Raw genomic sequence first — 19,185 nt, 5'->3', positions numbered from 1 at the left:
GAATGTAATATAAGAAATAACATAAATGTAATATATAAAAACATAGGAATATGTGGGGAACTTTCTCCACTGTTCTAAAATACTTGTTTCCTAAGAAATAAAGAGATTTTCCCTAGTACTGAAATTCAGCATTAGAGGTGGATTTGAAGCCAGTTCTTTCTTAGGTTAAGGGTTATTTGTCAACCATTATACCACACCACTTTTCCAGGAACATGAGAATAAAAATTTAAATCATGACTAGTCCAGTTCCCTCATTCCTCTTCTTTCATTACCAAGTATCCTCCAAGGGAGTAGTAGAATGCATGCAAAAGGCACACAAGTGAAAAAGAAAGCAAAATTCAGACTTTAAAACACAAGCCCTATTGGTTAGTGTGGTTAATCTATAAGGAAAACATCTGCATCTCTATTCTGATCCCAAGATGTTCCAAATGGGTGCATGATCCAGACATAAAGGATAACATCATAAACAAAACAGAGGAGCAAGGAACCTGTCAGATCTATGGATAGGGAAAGTTTCCAAAGCCAAACAAAAGATAGAGAGGTCCAAAGAAGGAAGAATGGATAATTCTAATGTAAAATTTAAAAGGTTTTACACAAACAAAAACAATGCAACTAAAATTAGAAGTGAAACAGGTAAATGGGGGGGGGGGTTACAGCAAATTTCTCTGCTAAAAGACTCATTTTTTTTTTAAATTTATTGACATCCAAAACACACTTCCATATTGGTCATTGTTAGAATAGCACATTCATACATAACCCAACCCCACAAATAACTCCAAAGATACATTGATGTGAAAGATGACTCCAACAGTTCTTTCCCTGTAAGTGGATAGCATTCTCCATCATGTTAAAATTGTCTCAGTTCATTGCACTGCTGAGAGAAGCCAAGTTTTCACAGATAATCATTGTCCAATATTTGCTGTTATTGTGTATAATGTTCTCCCAATTCTGCTTATTTTGCTATATATCAGTTCCTGCAGATCTTTCCAGCTTTTTCTGAAATCATTTTGCTTATCATTTCTTATAGCACAATAGTATTCTATCACCAACATTTACCACAATTTATTTAACCATTCCCCAACTGATGGACATTCCCTCAATTTCCAATTCTTTGCCACCACAAAAAAGAGAAGCTATAAATGTTTTTAAACAAGTAGGTTCTTTCCCCTTCATTATCTTTAAAAGTTTCATTTCTAAGGCATCTAGGGAATTGATTCAAATGTATAAGAATAAAAGCCATTCCCTAATTGATGAATGGTCAAATGTCACAAACTGGTAATTTTCAGAGGAAGAAATCTAAGCTACCAACAGCCAATACCAATAGAGGCAGCTAAGTGACCCAGTGGATGGAGTGCTGAGCCTGGAGACAGGAAGACCTGAGTTCATTTCAGTCACAGATATTCATTAGCTATGTGACCCTGGACAAGTTATTTAATCTCCGTTTGCCTCAGTTTCCTCAACTGTGTTTCTAAAGTTCTTACCACAGTACCTGGCACTTACCATAGTAGGCACCATAGAAATGCTTATTCACGTCACCATATGAAAAATGCTCTAAATCACTAATAATTAGAGAAATGAAAAATCAATATGGCTTTGAGGCATATCCACCAGATTGGTAAAAATGACACATGTTGGTATGACTAAGGGGAAAAAAGGCACTGTTGGTGAAGCTATTAGTCCAGACATTTTGGAAAGCAATTTGGAACTGTCTCCAAAATTACTAACTTGTGCATACTCTTTGACTCAATGATAATACATTGAGATCTATACCCCAAAGAGATTGAAAAAAGAGGAAAGGGGCCTAATATATATAAAAATATTTCTAACAATTCTGTATTGGCAAAGAATTGGAAACTGAGGGGGTGGTTATCAATAATTAGCTGTTGGGGAATAGCCTAGCCAACCAAGTTATGGCATATTGATTTGATATAATACTATTGTAATAAAAAAATAAAGGGGGTGGTTTCAGAAAAACCTGGGAAGATTTGTATGAACTGATGGACAGCATGGTAAGCAGAATCAAGAGAACAATTTGTACAATAACAACAATAAAGAGAACTTTGAAAAACATAAGAGGGTGCAGCTGGGTAGCCCAGTGGATTGAGAGTCAGGCCTAGAGACAGGAGGTCCTAGGTTCAAATCTGGCCTCAGACACTTCCCAGCTGTGTGACCCTGGACAAGTCACTTGACTCCCATTGCCTAGCCCTTACCACTCTTCTGCCTTGGAGCCAATACTCAGTATTGACTGCAAGACACAAGGTAAGGGTTTAAAAAAAAACCAAAACAAAACATAAGAACTCTGATCAACACAGTGAATAACCATGATTCTAAAGGACTCATGATGAAACATGTTACTCACCTCTGAACATAGAGGTAATGGATTCAAAATGTAGATTAGGACATATGTGTGGAGAAACATAGCCAATGTGGGACTTTGTTTTGCTTTACTGTAAATATTTGCAACAGGAATTCTATTTTTATTGCTTTCTCAGTGGGGAAGGGGAAGGTAGTAGAGAGGGCAGATTTTCATTGAATGAAAAATCAGTTTTCTAAAAGAAAACTTCTGTCACTTATTCATTCAAGATATATTTATGGATTGTCTAATATGTGGCTAGAATTATACAAGATGTTCTGGACAATACAAAAAATATTATAGCATTTAGTATCCAACCTCATTAAGTTTAAAATTTAGTGGAGGTTACTATTATCCCTGACCCTAAATTGAGACAAGGCAATCTGGGACAGTTGTACTCCCACTATGTGTTAGTATGTACCTGAAGCTTTGACTATTTACAAAAAACATGCAATTCAAATTATCACAAAATAAATATTTGTTCTCCAAGGAGAGTTGAATTTTCTGCTGTTGAAAATATAAACACTTCTGAAAACAAAACAAAAAACAAAACAAAACCAACATGTTCCTTGTTGCCACTCTTCCTCCAAATTGTCCCTTCAAGCAATTGTCCCAGAATAGCCTTGACCCTCATATGATGTCTCCTCCTTCCTTTTCCCATCAGGACTGCTGAGAGGCTAATAGAGGGTCAGAATAGACTTGATCTGAGTTAGGAGGTTCCACAGGGACCACCAAAACCCATGTACCAGCCAGGTTCAGGATTTCAAAGAAAAGGCTAGAAATTGAGGTGATTGCCTTTGGTCATCTCTGGGGTTTACTGAATAACATACTAACAATATCAATAGATTTACTCATACATGATGTATACCAGAAGACTTTTACACATCATTGTTGCTTCACAGCCACCTATTGAGTTCATGTCATTGTCCAGACCAAGGAAATAAGCCCATACACTTTAATACTCTTACAGATAAGTTCTAGCCAGATAATTATAGTTGAAATTCCAGAGGGTTCACAGAATCCAGGGGCTACATAATTTTATATTGAACTAGAGAGAGGGAGCTAACCCTCTTTAAAAATGCACCAAACTAGGTTTAAATAAATAAGGCTAACAGAGATTGGTAGCTTTTCTTTGGAGCAAGGAGCTGCATGTATTTCTATCAGTCACTTCAGCAGTCTCTACTGAAATTACCAACTCAGTTCCTCCTTCCTCCCCTCTGGGTGAAGGGATTGATCTAAGCAGCTTGAAACAATCCAGGTATTTCTATTGTTTCATCTTTCTGAAGTAATCACAGCACTCACCAATTAGAGAACAATGTTAAAGAGTTAGCTTTCATATTTATCTTCTTTGGATGGCTAATTAATTAACTTTTGAGGAAGCTAGATGGTAGCCTATAGAGCACTTGAACCAGAGGGGAAAAGACCTGAGTTCAAAATCTGCCTCAAATACTTACTAGCTCTAATCCTTGGGCAAGTCATTATTTCTGTTTATATAAATTCTGACCAATATCACTGAAGGCAGAGCCATTGTCTTCTCTGAATGCCTCCACCAGTGATAGTGATACTGGAATCTCTAGATGGTGGAAATGGCACTGATGTGATACAAAGAAGGAGATATCAGATTTGGTCCATGTCACCAAAAGGTTGTAGTGTGAAGAATGTTTTTTTTTTTTTTAAACCCTTACCTTCTGCCTTGGAGTCAACAATACTGTGTATTGTTGACTCCAAGGCAGAAGAGTGGAAAGGGTCAGGCAATGGGGGTCAAGTGACTTGCCCAGGGTCACACAGCTAGGAAGTGTCTGAGACCAGATTTGAACTCTAGGCCTGACTCTGAATCCACTGAGCCACCCAGCTGCCCCCTGAAGAATGTATTTTTAAATAAGGGGGAGCAAGTAAATATTGCTGGGCCACAAGAAATGAAGATGGAAATTCAGAGAACACAGAAAAACTTACTTGAACGAATGTATAGTGAAGCAAGGAAACGATATACAGAATGACTACAATATAAATGAAAGGAATAACCAAAAGAAATTCAGCTCTGAGTAGCTGTAATTTTATTGACCTTTGCTCTGAAGAAGAGAGGACATAATGTACCTTCCTCCTTTCTTTATGAAGGTTGAGGACTGTAAATGTAGAATATTGCAAATACATTCAGATTTGGTTGATGTGTTGGTTAGTTTAACCTAAGTGCTATTTTTTAAATTTTTTATTCTTTGTTATAAGGGGTGAGTCCATGGAGAGGGGATAGGAGAAAAAATACCAGAAGATAAAAAAATATGAAAAGATCATATTAAAATACACACAAGATATAGTAATGCTTCTTACTTCAATGGGTTTATGATTTTAATTGCAGGTACTTCCCCAATATGAAGATGGACACTCAGTTTTACTTTCTCATCTTGTGCAATTTTTGTCCATGTCATCCCAGACATCTTCTACAGAGGGTTCATATATTTTTTGTCAACTATAAACTTTACAAAGAATACTTGTTCTAAAGTCAAAGAATCTCAGTTCAAATCCTAGCTGTGCTTTTTTACTTTCCTTGATTTCCTGGGCAAATCTCAATCTATCTGAACACCTACCCTCATCTGTTAAATTAAGGGGTTGGACTAGAAGGTCTTTGTGATCCTTCCACCTCTTAAAAATCTATGATTCTACAAAATATAATCTGGCAAATTCCTTAGCAACTTAATTAACCTTTCCCTCCTGTCCTCCATTGTCTAATGGAAACAGAAATAGACCACAATATGGAACATGGGTCCTGGTCTCAGGTTCTGCCACTCACTAGCACTCTGACTTTGGATGTCACCTTAATGCTCTTGGGAGAGTGCCTCCCCACTTTGAAACAGATAATATTGATTCACACAACACTCCCAGCCCAAGATTGTTAGGAAGACAAAATGTGTGTAATGTTTTGCAAACTGAAAAACAAACATCTATTATTATTATTGTTCTAACACCACTCATACTATTTATTTGAATTCACCTCTCTGGGCTTCAGTTTCTTCATTTCTAAAAATGGGGGATGAGATGAACTAGGTGGTGAAACTGGAATTTGGAGTAGCTAGATGGCTCAATGGTGAGAGCACCTCAAAGACCAGAGTTCAAATCCAACCTCCTACTTTTATTAGTGAGGTGACCTGGGCAAGTTATTTACTCTCTATTTGCCTCAGTTTCCTTATCTGTAAACTGAGGATAATAGTGCATCTACATGCACCTTCCAGGATTATTGAGAAGATAAAATAAAATAAAATAATATTGGTAAAAGGCCTGCACATGGTGAGAGCTATATAAATGTTAGCTAGAATTAATATATTACAAAGCTGTGATCAGAAATCCAGTCTCCCAACTCCAAGTGAAACATAGTTATTATCACTGTTTGATTGTGTTTTGTTTTGTTTTTCATTAAATGTGGATTTTCATGAATCCGGTTTTTTAGAAAGAAGCCACTCTACTAGTTTCCTTTGCCATACTATCCCTAACCACGCCTCCCCTCCTCTTTTGAAGTCAGTTTCAAGCTCCGCCCCGATATCCCTCCCTCTCTAAGCCCCGCCCCCACCATATCCCTCCTTCTCCCCTGCCCACTCGCCCTTCCCGCCGCCTTTAAAACACGGAGCCACGGATTCTGCACCGGAGCCTCAGTCCAACCAGGGTCGGCCACTGGGCATGCTCTGCGGCGCCGCAGGTTTTGGTCACAAGTAGGAAGCGGCTTGTGCACGACAACCGGCAAAGGGGAGAGGTTGCTATTGCAGCCGCTGTCGTCGGGACGTGGGACTGCTTGGAGCCAGTGACCGGAGGAGGAGAGAGTGGACAAGGCACAAGGAAGCCACCGAGAAAGGGGAAAGCAGCCCGCCCCTGGAATCTCCTCTTCTTCCTTCCCTCCTTCCCTCCCTCCCGTGGTTAGCCGGACGCCGGGGTCCCATCACCTGGCCGGGAGGGAGCCCAGGCCCGGAGCTCCAGAACACTGAGAATCAGCCGCAGCGTCCAGGAGCCGCTCGGCGGGGCGCCCACCTTGCGTCCCTGCCCTAATCGGCAGCCGCAGCCCGGGAAGAGGAGGCGGCGGCTGTAACAGCAGCAGCAGCAGCAGCAGCAGCAGTAGCAGTAGCAGCACCGGGAGCAGCCATGGGACTCCTGTCCCAGGGCTCTCCGCTTAGCTGGGAAGAGACCAAGCGCCACGCGGACCATGTGCGCCGGCACGGGATCCTCCAGTTTCTGCATATTTACCACGCCGTCAAGGAGCGGCACAAAGACGTGCTCAAGTGGGGCGATGAGGTGAGAGCGACTGGGAAACCCGGGGTGGGCTCCTTCTTTGAGGGTATGGACCACCCTCTCCGCCCTAACACCCGTCCTCCCATCCCCTTGGATCACATTGAGCCAGTCTCTTACCGTCTTAAATCTCCACCTATTCCAATTCAGTGTAACAAGCATTTATTAAGCGCCTACTATATGCTTGGCACTGTGCTAGACGCCTGGGTAGGGGAAGGACACAAAGACGACAAAACCCAAGCCCTGCTCTCAAGGGCATTCAGGGTTGTGGAGAAAAGTGGCCTGTAGCTCCAGGAGGTCTAGTTCTCTGGCCACTACCACCCCTACCCGCCCCTGTCCTTATCTTCTTTGTTCCGCGGAGGTGGCATCTGTTGTCTCATAGCTCAACTCTTCCAGGGCATCTCTGAGGGTGTCACCTTGGGGCTGGGCATCCTTAGCAGGATGTAGGTGAGCCCAGCCCCTCGTCTGGCCTGTTGGATTTCAGCTACCTTCCTGATCTTTTCTCTCATGCATGTTGGCCTGTGTGTACAGTTTCTCTCCTAGAAAGAGAGGGGGTCTTGTATATTCTTCTTTTACCCCTTCTTCTGACCGGCCCCAAGCCAGCTCCTTAGGGCAAGTCCTGAAAGGGTTAAGTTATCCCACATAGAGTTGGGTTGCATAAGGTGATTAACTTTTTTTCTGAATGTGAACCTCTGTGTCCGTAGTAAAAACCATGTGATGTGAGGATATGTTCCTTCTAAGGAGTTGCCTCTTTCTCTTCACACACTGCATTCAAAACGAAGACAGAGGAAAATACTTAGCTTGCCTTTCCTACAGCCCCAGCAGACTTCGGGGGCCAGTTAACCCCATGAGACAACTTTGCCATAAGGTTATCTTAGGAGTCTTCTCTAAATAGAAAAAAATGGGGCCTGACAGGACCAGTATTACAGTGATGCCATGGATGCTGCTAAGATGCAAGAAAAACAGCACTAAAGGTTATTCAGTGCCTTAACCAGTTTGTTTGTGACCCTTTTGGTAGCTTCTCCTATCTTTTATGTCCTTTTGTGGCAAAGTAATTCAACTTTTTTCTCCGTCCACCAAAAAACCTTTCCTTTGCCTTCCTTCCTTCCTTTTTTGTTAGTTTGCCATCATTGTGGATTCATAAAAACTGAAAAAATAAACAAACTGGTTTCAGCTTTAAAAGAAGTAAAAAAAAAAAATTCCCCCAAAAGAGGGCTCATATTTTAAGACAGATATGACTATATTACTTCTCCCCTCTCTCTGCCCCAAGAGGTGGGGTATTTCCTGCCTTTAGCTTTTAAGACTTATAGTGCTTATAAATATCAAGTTGAATGATTTTTCTGGGCAAACAGTATTTATCTATTAATACCAAGTATTCCACCAATTCATACTATAATTTCACTTCACAGCACATTTGGGAACTAACTTGGCCATTCTTAGAAACTTGTTTGAGTTCATTGTCACTTAACCACAAGAAGTGAATTACATTCCTAACAAGTAGAAATGGTTTGTCATCCTCCTGGAAATGTAAAATGTTCAAAGTTTGTGTTCAGAATTGAAGCTGTCTTGGAGTTGCACTACTTGATACGAACTCTTTAAGTTGCTTTTAAACAACCAAATGATATAACCTGATTTTATATAATCTATTTGAAATGCAGCCTAGAGTCTACCAAAAAATAGGCAAAGAATCTTTCCTTTGGCTTACCCTTTGGGTTTTTTGGTTGGTTTGTTTGTTTTTTATGCTTATGCTGCCTCTTATGTTGAAAGGGATGTTTTGGAACTCCTGGTGCATCAATAACCTCTTGTAATAACTGTTCCTTATTGAACCAAAAGATGGCCACTTTTAACTACAGTGCCCCACCTGTCCCAGTCCTATGAAAATGCCTATTGGTCAACTTAGAGCAAATCTAGCGGTTTTATTTTTAAGAAATTCTGTGTTTCATCTATTCTTTCTGCTCTGAAGAAGACAGAGTGTTTTATGTAAGCAACATACTTATTTGCTCTTATTTGAGTGATGCTTCTTCTGAGTTGGAATTTGTCAGTGATTACTATGGAAAAACTAGTCCATGTTTTTCATTGGGGATGAAGGAGAGAGTGAAGAATAGTTGATGTTGGAGTAATTTGAAATACTTTTTAAGAGTCTTAAAAATGAGGAATGCCAATTATTGATGAATGTTTGAGAGGATAGCAAATATTTGCTAGCACAAATCTGTACCAAATTGTACATTTCTAAGCTTTCTCAAAAGCAGAGTTGGCAATACATGCGTCCTTTCTCCAATGATGCCAATTTAGGAAAAAATAACAGGGTGCTGCAAATGTACTTGCAAATTGTTGATTTCAAATAGTCTCTTAGTATTGTAGTTACTGAATGGAAAAACTATTAGATTTATGATCTTTTACAAGAAATACCTATTCTGGTCTCTGTTGACATTATCATCCCCCTTCCTTCCCTTACTCTTTACAACTTTTTCCATTAACAAACCAATTTCCTTAGAGTGGTAGGCTTAGAAAGAACATAAATAACTTGGGTGGGGGAAGGCTAGAAGGAAAGTCTTTGTTTTAATTTAATGAGCTTCTTTACTCATAGCCAATAATAAAGCATTGTTTTAGTCACTTTCAAAAATACTATTGACTGGACTTTCAGAGTTGGAAATCTCATTCACAGATGCATAGATGAATACATTCTACAGCCCTTCCTCCAAACCAGGGGTATTCTCTGGTTGAAGACCTTAAGTTACAAGTAGTGCATCGCTTGTTCCATTTTTTGCACATCTCCAATTTAGGAAACTTAGTTGAGATGAAAATACCTTTTATCATTTCTGTTCATTGGTCCTAGTTCTGATTTCTGGAGTCGCACAGAATGAGGCCCATCCAGTTTTGTTTTTTTTCCTCTAAGACAACCCTTTAAGCACTATTTCTGCTCTCCTCTGTGGCTCTTTTTCCCATCCTCAGGTTAAACATGGCCCACTTCCTTCAACCATTCTTGATGTGACCTGGTTTTCTTACCCTCTCACTTTCTTGGTTGCCCTCTTCTGGACATACTTCATCAGTTTGTCAATATTTATAGAGTGCTGTGGCTAGAATTGTTTGTGAAATATCACATGTTTTCATCAATGAAGAGCATCATGGGACTCTTCAACTTCCCTTCTGGGCATTTTATTAAAGAGCATACCCAAAGTCCATGTGCAGTTAAAAATATTCAATAGATTTTTTTTAAATATAAAAGTGTGGTTGATGTAATCGATTTTATCTTTTTTTAAGTAATAAAGAAATGAATTTACTCTTTTTAAACCCTTACCTTGCATTTTAGAATCAATACTGTGTCTTGGTTCTAAGGCAGAAGAGCGGTAAGAGCGGTAAGGGCTAGTTAAGTGACTTGCTCAGGGTCATACAGCTAGGTGGTGTCTGAGGTCAAATTTGAACCCAGGACCTCCCATCTCTATGTCTGACTTTCAATCTACTACTGAGCCACCCAGCTTGCCCCCTGAATTTCTCTTAAAAAAATTTTTTTTCTGGAAAATGAATTATGTAAAGCTAAATAGCTTTAATAATAGAAGAGAAAGTGGATTATATTCTGGTTAATTCTGTTTGTCTTAAAACTATTTAACCACTCAGCTTCCCCCTGAATTTACTCTTAAAAAAAAATTTTTTTTTTCTGGAAAATGAATTATGTAAAGCTAAGTAGCTTTAATAATAGATGAGAAAGTGGATTATATTCTGGTTAATTCCGTTTGTCTTAAAACTATTTAACAATCTGTTAAAAGCTAAAATATACTTATTAAAACCTTGCTCTTTGAATGAGCTTTGTGCAAGAATTTTTGGGGTGATCAGTGCCACAACTGAAAGTAGCTTCAGAATATGATTTAATAGTTTCATCTGCACATGGATTTTATGCAACCTAATTCTTTGTTGTCCTTCGGTCATATCTAAGTCTTTGTGAATCCATTTGGGGTTTTTATGGCAAAGATACTAGAATGGTTTGCCATTTTACAGATGAGGAAGCTGAGGCAAACAGGATGAAGTGACTTGCCCAGGCTCACACAGCTAGGAAGTGTCTGAGGCCAGATTTGAAGTCAGGAAGACCCCCCCAAACACTATCCATTGTGCCACCTGGCAGCCCATAAACTACTGCTGCATCTGTTATAGTCATCTACCGCTCTTACATACTTCTCTGCTACCATCTCCACTCCATTGCATCACTTGTACAGTTGAATTTTTGAAGCTCATTGGAAAACTTTCCATCGATGGAGGCAGAGAAGACTCTGCAGAGGATAGATGGAGATCTGGACTTGGAATTGGGAAACCCCAGGTTCCAATCCTACCTCAGACACTTAGCTGTGGTATGCTGGACAAGTCATGATCTGCCTTGGTTTTCTCCTAATAATAGCACTTTTCTCCCATTTTGTTTTGAGGATCAAATGAAATTTTAAAAAAACTTTGCAAATGCTATAGAGCTACCAAGAAATATGAGCTTTTAATATCCTTATTAAATTTTATTATGTTAGAACGCAATTATGTCCATTGTTCCACCCTGTCAAGACCTCCTTTGAGTCTTCATTCTGCATTTTAGCAATCCCTCTCAGCTGTGGGCCATTCACCAATTTGATAAGCGTGCCCTATCGGTTTCAGGGCCTGGATGGAAATGTGGTCAAAACATTATCTATAGTCTACACTATGTTTAGAAAAACTGCTAACTATGAAGCTAGACTCTAAAGAATTAGACTCTATTCTATTTTTTTTTTTTAGTATTTGAAATTTTTTATTTAATTGATTTAGAATATTTTTCCAAGGTTCCATGATTCATGTTCTTTTCCTCCCCTCTTCCTACACCCCCCCCCCCAATAGCCAATGTGCAATTGCACTGGGTTTTACATGTGTCATTTGATCAAGACCTATTTCCATATTATTGATATTTGCACTAGAGTGATCGCCAAATTATATTTATAATCCATTTTTATTTATCCAATACAGTTATCATTTTAACAATGAAGGTTTTCTAGATAAGGTGATTTTTGTGGAGAAGAGAAATATTTCAAAGGTAGTATAAAGCTGGGGATATGGGCAGTCATTCAGTTTTTTTACTTTGGTTTTATTTAAATTTTTATTATATTCTTCCTTTTCAGATTATACATAGATATATTTTTTAAAAATTTATTTAGTAATTCGGTTTTTAAAATTTGGAATTCAGCCATGTGCTATATTGGGAGGAACCGCTGTTGGGAAGGAATGAGAGATGAGGTTGGTGTAAGATAAAGAACAAGAAGGCAGGTGGAGTGTCAGGCGGTGGAGGGAATCCTCAAAGGGCAGTGACAGGAGGTGTTCATTGATATGTTCTGCCCACTCTGCCTGATGACGAGAGGCTTTCCACTGGGTTTTATTTTTTTTGTAGTTGTGTCAATTAAGGACCTAAAATCATATATATAAATGACTACTAAAAGGATTGGCCACAGAGAAGGGAAGACACAACTTCACTCAGCATCAGGACAAAACAGAGAATTTTATTTTTTGTGCATCTTGTAGGTGATGATTAATTAGCGTCTAATATAACCAGGATAAATTGTTATTGAAATCTCAACTCAGCGATAATTGGTCATTAGCAGCTGCTAATTTTAAAAAATGATATTCAAGCAGCCCCCAATTTAGAAACAAGTTATGTAAGTCAGAGTTTTTGCTTTTTTTTTTTTTTTTTCTTTTGGAACTGGGGACTTACTTTCCATTAGCAACCATATTATAAGTAATGGTCAGGCCTCCAGAGTAACTTATAAAAGTCTTATCAACCTCGAATGCACCCGTAGAATTTGGCAAATCTGGATGTATTTCACTAGAAGAATATAAGCCTCTTGATGGCACAGACTGTATTATTTTTGTCTTTGTATGCCTAGCAGCTTGCACGTGGTGGTCGCTTAAAAAAATGTTTGTTCAGTTGACTTCTTGGCTCTTTCATTTGCTGGCCAAGAGATCTTGGACAAGTTAACTTCTCAGTCATTTTCCTTACCTGTACATTAGAGCTTATAATAATAATGTAGTTGTAATAATCATAATGATGATAACTAACAGTTCCATAGACTTTGTGTTCCAATGCCCCGTGCTAAGTACTTTATAATAATTATTTCATTTGATCTTCCCAACAACCCTGTGAGATAGGAACAATTATTATCCACATTTTACAGATGAGGAAACTGAGGCAAACAAAGATTAAGTGACTTTCCCTGGGTCAAACATCTAGTAAGTATCTGAACCTGGATTAGAACTCTGGTCTTCCTGACTAAGCCTGGTATTCTATCCAATATCTGCTTACCTGCCTTTTATTGGTTTATTTTGAGAATGAAATAAAATATGTTAAAAAAAAAAAGCTCTGAAATATTAATAATATGGAAATAGGACTTGATCAATGACACATTAAATCCAGTGGAATGGCGCATTGGGTATGGGAGGGGGATAGGAGGAGGGGAGGAAAAGAACATGATTCATGTAACCATGGAAACATTTTCTTAATTAATCAATAAAAAAATTATAAAAAAAATTTAAAAAGCTCTGAAAATAATGTTATCAAATCTAAAGTATTATGGTTTGTAAATAATAATGCTATCAATAATTTTTTATTGATATTTTTAACCACTTGCTCTGGATAGTGTTATAGTCTGGATAGTGGATAGTGGATAGTCTTATAATATTCAGGAAATCCTGCGTTTGAATACTGCCTCAGATACTTGAAAGCCATGCAAATCTGGACTCTTACTTTACTTAGCCTCAGTTTCCTTATCTCTAAAAGGGGAATAATAATACCTCAGAGGGCTCCTAATGAATATAAAAGTGTTTTGTTAAACCATAAAGTGAAATATAAATGCTTGTTGTTATGATAACAAATAACAGTTTCTATGGGGAAATGTGTTTATTTTTTAAGCCAGTCTGCCAAAAATGGCCCTTGCCCTTTTTTTCCCTCCATGTCATTGAGGAAGGATGTGACCTCCCTCCCCCCACCCCACCCCCAGCTAACTTGAGATTTTATAATTATTTTAGTCGAAATTTTTCTAAAATGCATTATCCATTGTCTTTTATTGATATTCATAAAGATGACCCTTTTGCATTTTCTCACTTTCCCAGTTAACGAGCCCTCATTTCCTCATCCCCTCTTTAAACATCCAATTCTGAAATCTCAGAAGGATAGAATGTTGGATTTGGAAGAGACCTGAGAAACAAAAACAAATCCCTTTTATGACACACATTCTTCTGGCCTCTGCTTTTGGGCACCCAAATAAGGGAACCCATTCCACTTTTGGACAGCTCTTAGAAAGACTTTGGTGACACCAAACCTACCTGCCTCTTTGCAACTTTCACTCATTATTACTGATTTTGCTCTCTGGGACCAAACAAAACAGCCCAATTCTTTTACATGAAAACCCTTTCAAATACTAAAATTCTGCATTCTCCTATTTATAGCTCATTTTGAATAGATTTATCAATAGCGTGTTGTCTTCTCCGTTAGATTGTAAGCTCCTGGAGGGATGATGATTTTTTTGCTTCTTTTTGTTGTATCCCTAGTGCCTAGGAAAGTGCCTGGCCTATAGTGATTAATTATTATTGTTAATTTATTAATTATTATTAATATAACACTCATTATATTTAATATAATTATAATTGATGTAATTATAATTAACTTATTGATTATCATAAAATAATAATTATTATTAACTATTAATAAATACTGATTAATTGGTTGCTGCAGTTATTAAGCTGTTTCCTCATCTTCTCTCCTCTGTGTCTTCTCTAATCTAGTCTTAATTTCCCTACATCCTCATTCAGGTACTAAGACCTTTTCCCATTCTCCCTAAACAGTGTGCCTCTGACAATGTAATTTAGCATCATGTTGGCTGCTGTATCATAGAATTTATTTGAATCCGGGACCCCTTCTCCCCCCGCTCCCCCATCTCTAGGCCTGGCTCTCAGTCCCCTGGGCCACCTAGCTACCCTTGACATAGAACTCTTAATATTCTTTGAATTCAACCACTCAACAAGTTCCAAATCTATCTTATTAGGAGGGACAATAATTTGGATCAATTGAGATCAAGCTCACATAGAAATGGAGGACACTGAAATCTATATAATGATCCCTGATTTAGAAAACCACTTATTAACATTATCTATATTTTATCCTATTTTTATTTAGGTTGTTATCTATTTTCCAGTTATGTTTTTATCTGGTTTGGGCTTGTAGCATTTGACACCTCTGATTTATACTTTATATATTTTTTTTCTTCATAAAAGCAGAATGACTTTCTTTGCCAAATTCTTTGAGAAAATTTGGGTAAGCTATATGCCTTACAGAGAGACACCAGGTCGGTAGCATGATGGAGAGAGCAATGGACCTGGAGGTCTGAGGTTTAAATCTGGCCTCAGACCCATACTAGCAGTGTGACCACCTGGACAAATCATTTAACTTGTGTATAACTTAATTTAATTCATATTTAGAATTGGAATAATTGGTAGAAGGATCAAATCACACAAATACGGGTAAACCTTAAAACACTATATAAATACTGGCTATAATTATTGTTAATCATTTAAATTTTTTGAATTTTTCCTTTGATAGTCATTTTTTTTTTGGCAGAAAAACCCCACATTATAAAAATGGACCCACTCCACCTTCTCTTTGCCCTTTTTGGTCCTCTTTCCCCTAATATATCTTTTTTTTTGTTTTTTTTTTAACCCTTGTACTTCGGTGTATTGTCTCATAGGTGGAAGATTGGTAAGGGTGGGCAATGGGGGTCAAGTGACTTGCCCAGGGTCACACAGCTGGGAAGTGGCTGAGGCCAGGTTTGAACCTAGGACCTCCTGTCTCTAGGCCTGACTCTCACTCCACTGAGCTACCCGGTTGCCCCCTATCTTTTAAAAATAATTGTTTTTGTTGTATTTAACTTTTCTCACCAGTTTCAGCTGATTCCAAACTTTAGCACTTCTAACACTATTTTTAAAAAGGGCTGTGCCATGGTTTTATAGTCATCCTCTGTTGGGAAGCCTTTGTTTATATATCTTTTTTTTTATCCTAAATTGGTTGTCTAGTCTTTGGTTCATTCGTATTGTCAAATAACTTCCATTTTATCCTCATCAGAATTGTGTTCTTTTGTGTCTCCAGGATTACATTCTTGCATTTTCCATTCTTCCTAGGCTGATTTTTTTTTAGGATTTTGACCCTATCTTCCTCTCCTGAACCCTTTGACCTCTACTTTTCCCAAATAAAAAGTACACGTGAGATTCTGCTTAGGTTTCCTTTCCTTCTCTATTACAAATTCTTAAGTTGAGTCCCTTTTACCTTAGCAATATGCATTTATCTGTAAATGAGAATCAGATGCAAAGTAGAATTTCTTCATTAACAAACTCTAAGCCCCTTAGTTTGTGCCTGGCTCTGTGCTAAGCACTGGGAGAAAAAAGAAAGAGAAACCCCCCAAAACTTAAATTCTAATGGACAAAGACAGTGCATAAAGTGCATGTGGGAAGGGAGAGAGGTACCTATATGGGAACACGGGAAAGAAAGAATCCAGAAAGGTAGGAGGGATGTTCAAAATGGAATGCACAAATGAATGTGACTGCTTCTTCCTCTAAAGAGGAGTGAGTGCCAGGAGGAAATCTCCATTCAGAAAAAAGGGACACAGGAGTAGAGGGATCTTTTAGGGGGAATGGAGAAGAAAGAAATCCAGAGGGTCAGGAGTGGGACACGGGGAGGAATTGGATTTTCCACTTTGTGAAGAATGAAAATATTTAGGTAAGTTGAGTTGCTAGCTATTCTGCTTTTGACAAGAGAGAAGTCCTTCATAAGTCAGTTTTTAAGCTTAGAAAACGTTTCCCCAAAAACTATTCATCTGTTTTTATTTCTGTAATGATAATATTGAGCCTTCTCTGTGCCAGGCACTGTATCTCATTTGATCTTCACCATAACCCTGGGAGGTGGATGCTATCATTATTCTCCTTTGACAGTTGAGGAAATCCAAGGCAAACGGAAGATAAATGACTTACCCAAGGTCACACAGCTAGTGTTTGAAGTCAAAGTCGAATTTGAATCATCTTTATTACAAGCCCAGTCCCTAAATTCCTTTTATTTCTCCTGCCTTTGATTTTTTTTTTCTTCATCTAAAAGTTGTTCCACCTTGCTTTTCGTCTCTGGCTCTTAATTCCTCACATAAGAATAACTTAATAGATAGTGCTACCTATCCTCCTTTTTTGTCTAACTTATTCCTTATAAATAAGGTATATTTATCCAGGTCTATATTTCAGTTTTTCATTTCAACAAAACATATGAAAAGGTGAAATTTGACCCCTTTGTGTTAGGCCATCAAATTATTTTGCTTGTTGTCTAAACTTTAGGTATTTGTGTATAATCTATTTATTTATTTATTTGGGGGAAGGAAGGGAGTTTTGCCCACCCTCCTTAGACTTGGCTATATCTTCTGGTTGTCTCGGGTGCTTCTGTATCTTTTTCACCGCCGCTTTCCATAGCCGGGGTCCTTCCCCATTTTGTGTGTGTGTCATAGATTTTTTTTTTTTTTTTAAACCCTTAACTTTCAGTGTATTGTCTCATAGGTGGAAGAGTGGTAAGGGTGGGCAATGGGGGTCAAGTGACCTGCCCAGGGTCACACAGCTGGGAAGTGGCTGAGGCCGGATTTGAGCGCAGGACCTCCTGTCTCTAGGCCTGACTCTCAATCCACTGAGCTACCCAGCTGCCCCCAATGTGTGTCATAGATTCTTGTGGGAAGTCTATGGATTGATCCCTTCTGAGAATGTTTTTAAATCTATAAAATGGCCAGGATTTCAAATAAAACAATTATATTGAAATAAATATCCTCCACCACCCGTCCCTGAAATCTACCACTAACCCTTTTCGTTGCAGGTCGGTAGACTAGCCCGGTGCTAATGCCTAGGCAGTCTCACCCCTCCCATCCCTTTTACTTTTATAGTTTCCTTTTCTCTAGAAAGCCATTCTAAAGGCTTTTTTTAAAATTTTATTTTTATTTTGAATATTTTCCCATAGTTTTCTAAAGACTTTTGAACTTGGCACTTAGTATATGTAAGACTGGGCAAGACACTTTACCTTTCTAAGCCTCAATTTCTTCATCTGTATAATTGCAATAGTGCTGTTCCTGTTCCCTGTGGCACAGAGTTCTTGTAGTGAAAGCACTAAGGTGCTATAAATTGCTACTAATTTCCCTAGGCTAAATAGAAAAGTGAATAGGCCCTTTCCTAGGACCCCAAAATGCTCACTTTAAGTGCATCTCACTGCAGAGACTCTTAATGTCCAGGAAGGACTTAGGTTTATGCTTTTATTATACAGAATGAGAGACGGCCTTGACCAGGAACAGCCACGGTGATATAGACAGGCTTTGTCAGCCTGAGTGCTCTGTGCAACTCTTTAAGACTGTAAGTGACAGACAAGGTGCCAACGTGCACTGATAAAGGGAATTCTTTATATGGGAGTTCCTCTGCCTATGAAATCACAAGTCTGTTATATCCCTTCAAAGCTGTGGTTCCCAACTCTTTTCTCCCATCAACCCCATTTTTTCTTTTCTAGAAAAGCTTTCGTCTTAGAATCAATACTGTATATTGGTTCTGGTAGAAAAGTGGCAAGGGTTAGGCAAAGGGGGCTAAATGACTTTCCCAGGGTCACACTGCTATGAAGTGTCTGAGGTCATATTTGAACCCAGAACCTCCCATCTCTAGTCCTGGTTCTCTACTGAGCCACCTAGCTGCCCCCATGAATCACTTTCAACAAAGACAATATATTGTGAACCCTTAGGGTAATTTGATGTACTACTTGTAATATTCTTTTGAATGTATTCATTAAATGATTACACTAAGTACAATAACAACTTTTCTTAGAACAGCTCCAAATTAGGATTTAAATTATATAATTAGAAAATGTAAAATTACATTCTAGCTATGAGTATTTTATGTAGGACATTCTATAAGAATTCTAAATTTCTTTGCAAATTTTGTTTATAAATAATATCTCAATGAAATAAGTTATAATTAGGAAGGTGCTTAACATAATATAATTATATACAAACTTAATTTTAATGTTGGGACATTTTTATTTGAATAAAAGTTGACGGTATTTGGCTCAGCACCAAACAAATATGTTCTAAAATCTGGTTCTGCATTGAGTTTATTTCTGTATCTTGATTTAAAATCAAGAATAACGTGAAAATGCTTGCCCATGCAAATACGTGGTGTAAAATGGTAGGAGAGTTTTACAAGCTCTCTTCCAGAGATGAAAATTCATTTTTTATTTACCTAATTAAGGAAAGACTCTAAAGATGTAATGTTCTTCTTTTTGTCCGCTGTTATAATCAACTCCCCTCTTATAGAAGCTACTGAGTGAGTGACTAGTGTTGCCAGCTAGTTTGTTTGAGGATCTGCCAGATAGAAGAATAATAGTATAAGCAGAGGGATAAATTTAAGTAAGAAACCAGCCTTCAATTCTGTAATGAGAAACAATATAAGGTTTCTCTCTCAAGAACTCTGGTGATGATCTTAGGATGGCTTCTAACATGCATGCCCAGCAATCATGATTTCTC

The 19,185-nt window shown here is 38.2% G+C and overlaps 1 protein-coding gene across 2 annotated transcripts in view; it reads left to right on the top strand.

The window, feature by feature from the left end:
- The first annotated feature begins 6,006 nt into the window (after positions 1–6,006).
- GCLC (glutamate-cysteine ligase catalytic subunit) overlaps positions 6,007–19,185 on the top strand; it is a 73,334-nt gene continuing 60,155 nt past the window's right edge. For both annotated transcript variants that reach the window (XM_044675868.1, XM_044675867.1), the window contains exon 1: positions 6,007–6,625. In XM_044675868.1, the coding sequence (XP_044531803.1) occupies positions 6,476–6,625 (150 nt within the window). In that variant the 5' untranslated portion in view covers positions 6,007–6,475. The remainder of the gene's footprint in view (positions 6,626–19,185) is intronic.

The sequence above is a fragment of the Gracilinanus agilis genome, chromosome 4, assembly GCF_016433145.1.
Source record: "Gracilinanus agilis isolate LMUSP501 chromosome 4, AgileGrace, whole genome shotgun sequence".
NCBI lineage: Eukaryota > Metazoa > Chordata > Mammalia > Didelphimorphia > Didelphidae > Gracilinanus > Gracilinanus agilis.
Note: the sequence above shows the minus strand (reverse complement) of the source record. Positions and strands in the feature narration are given on the sequence as shown.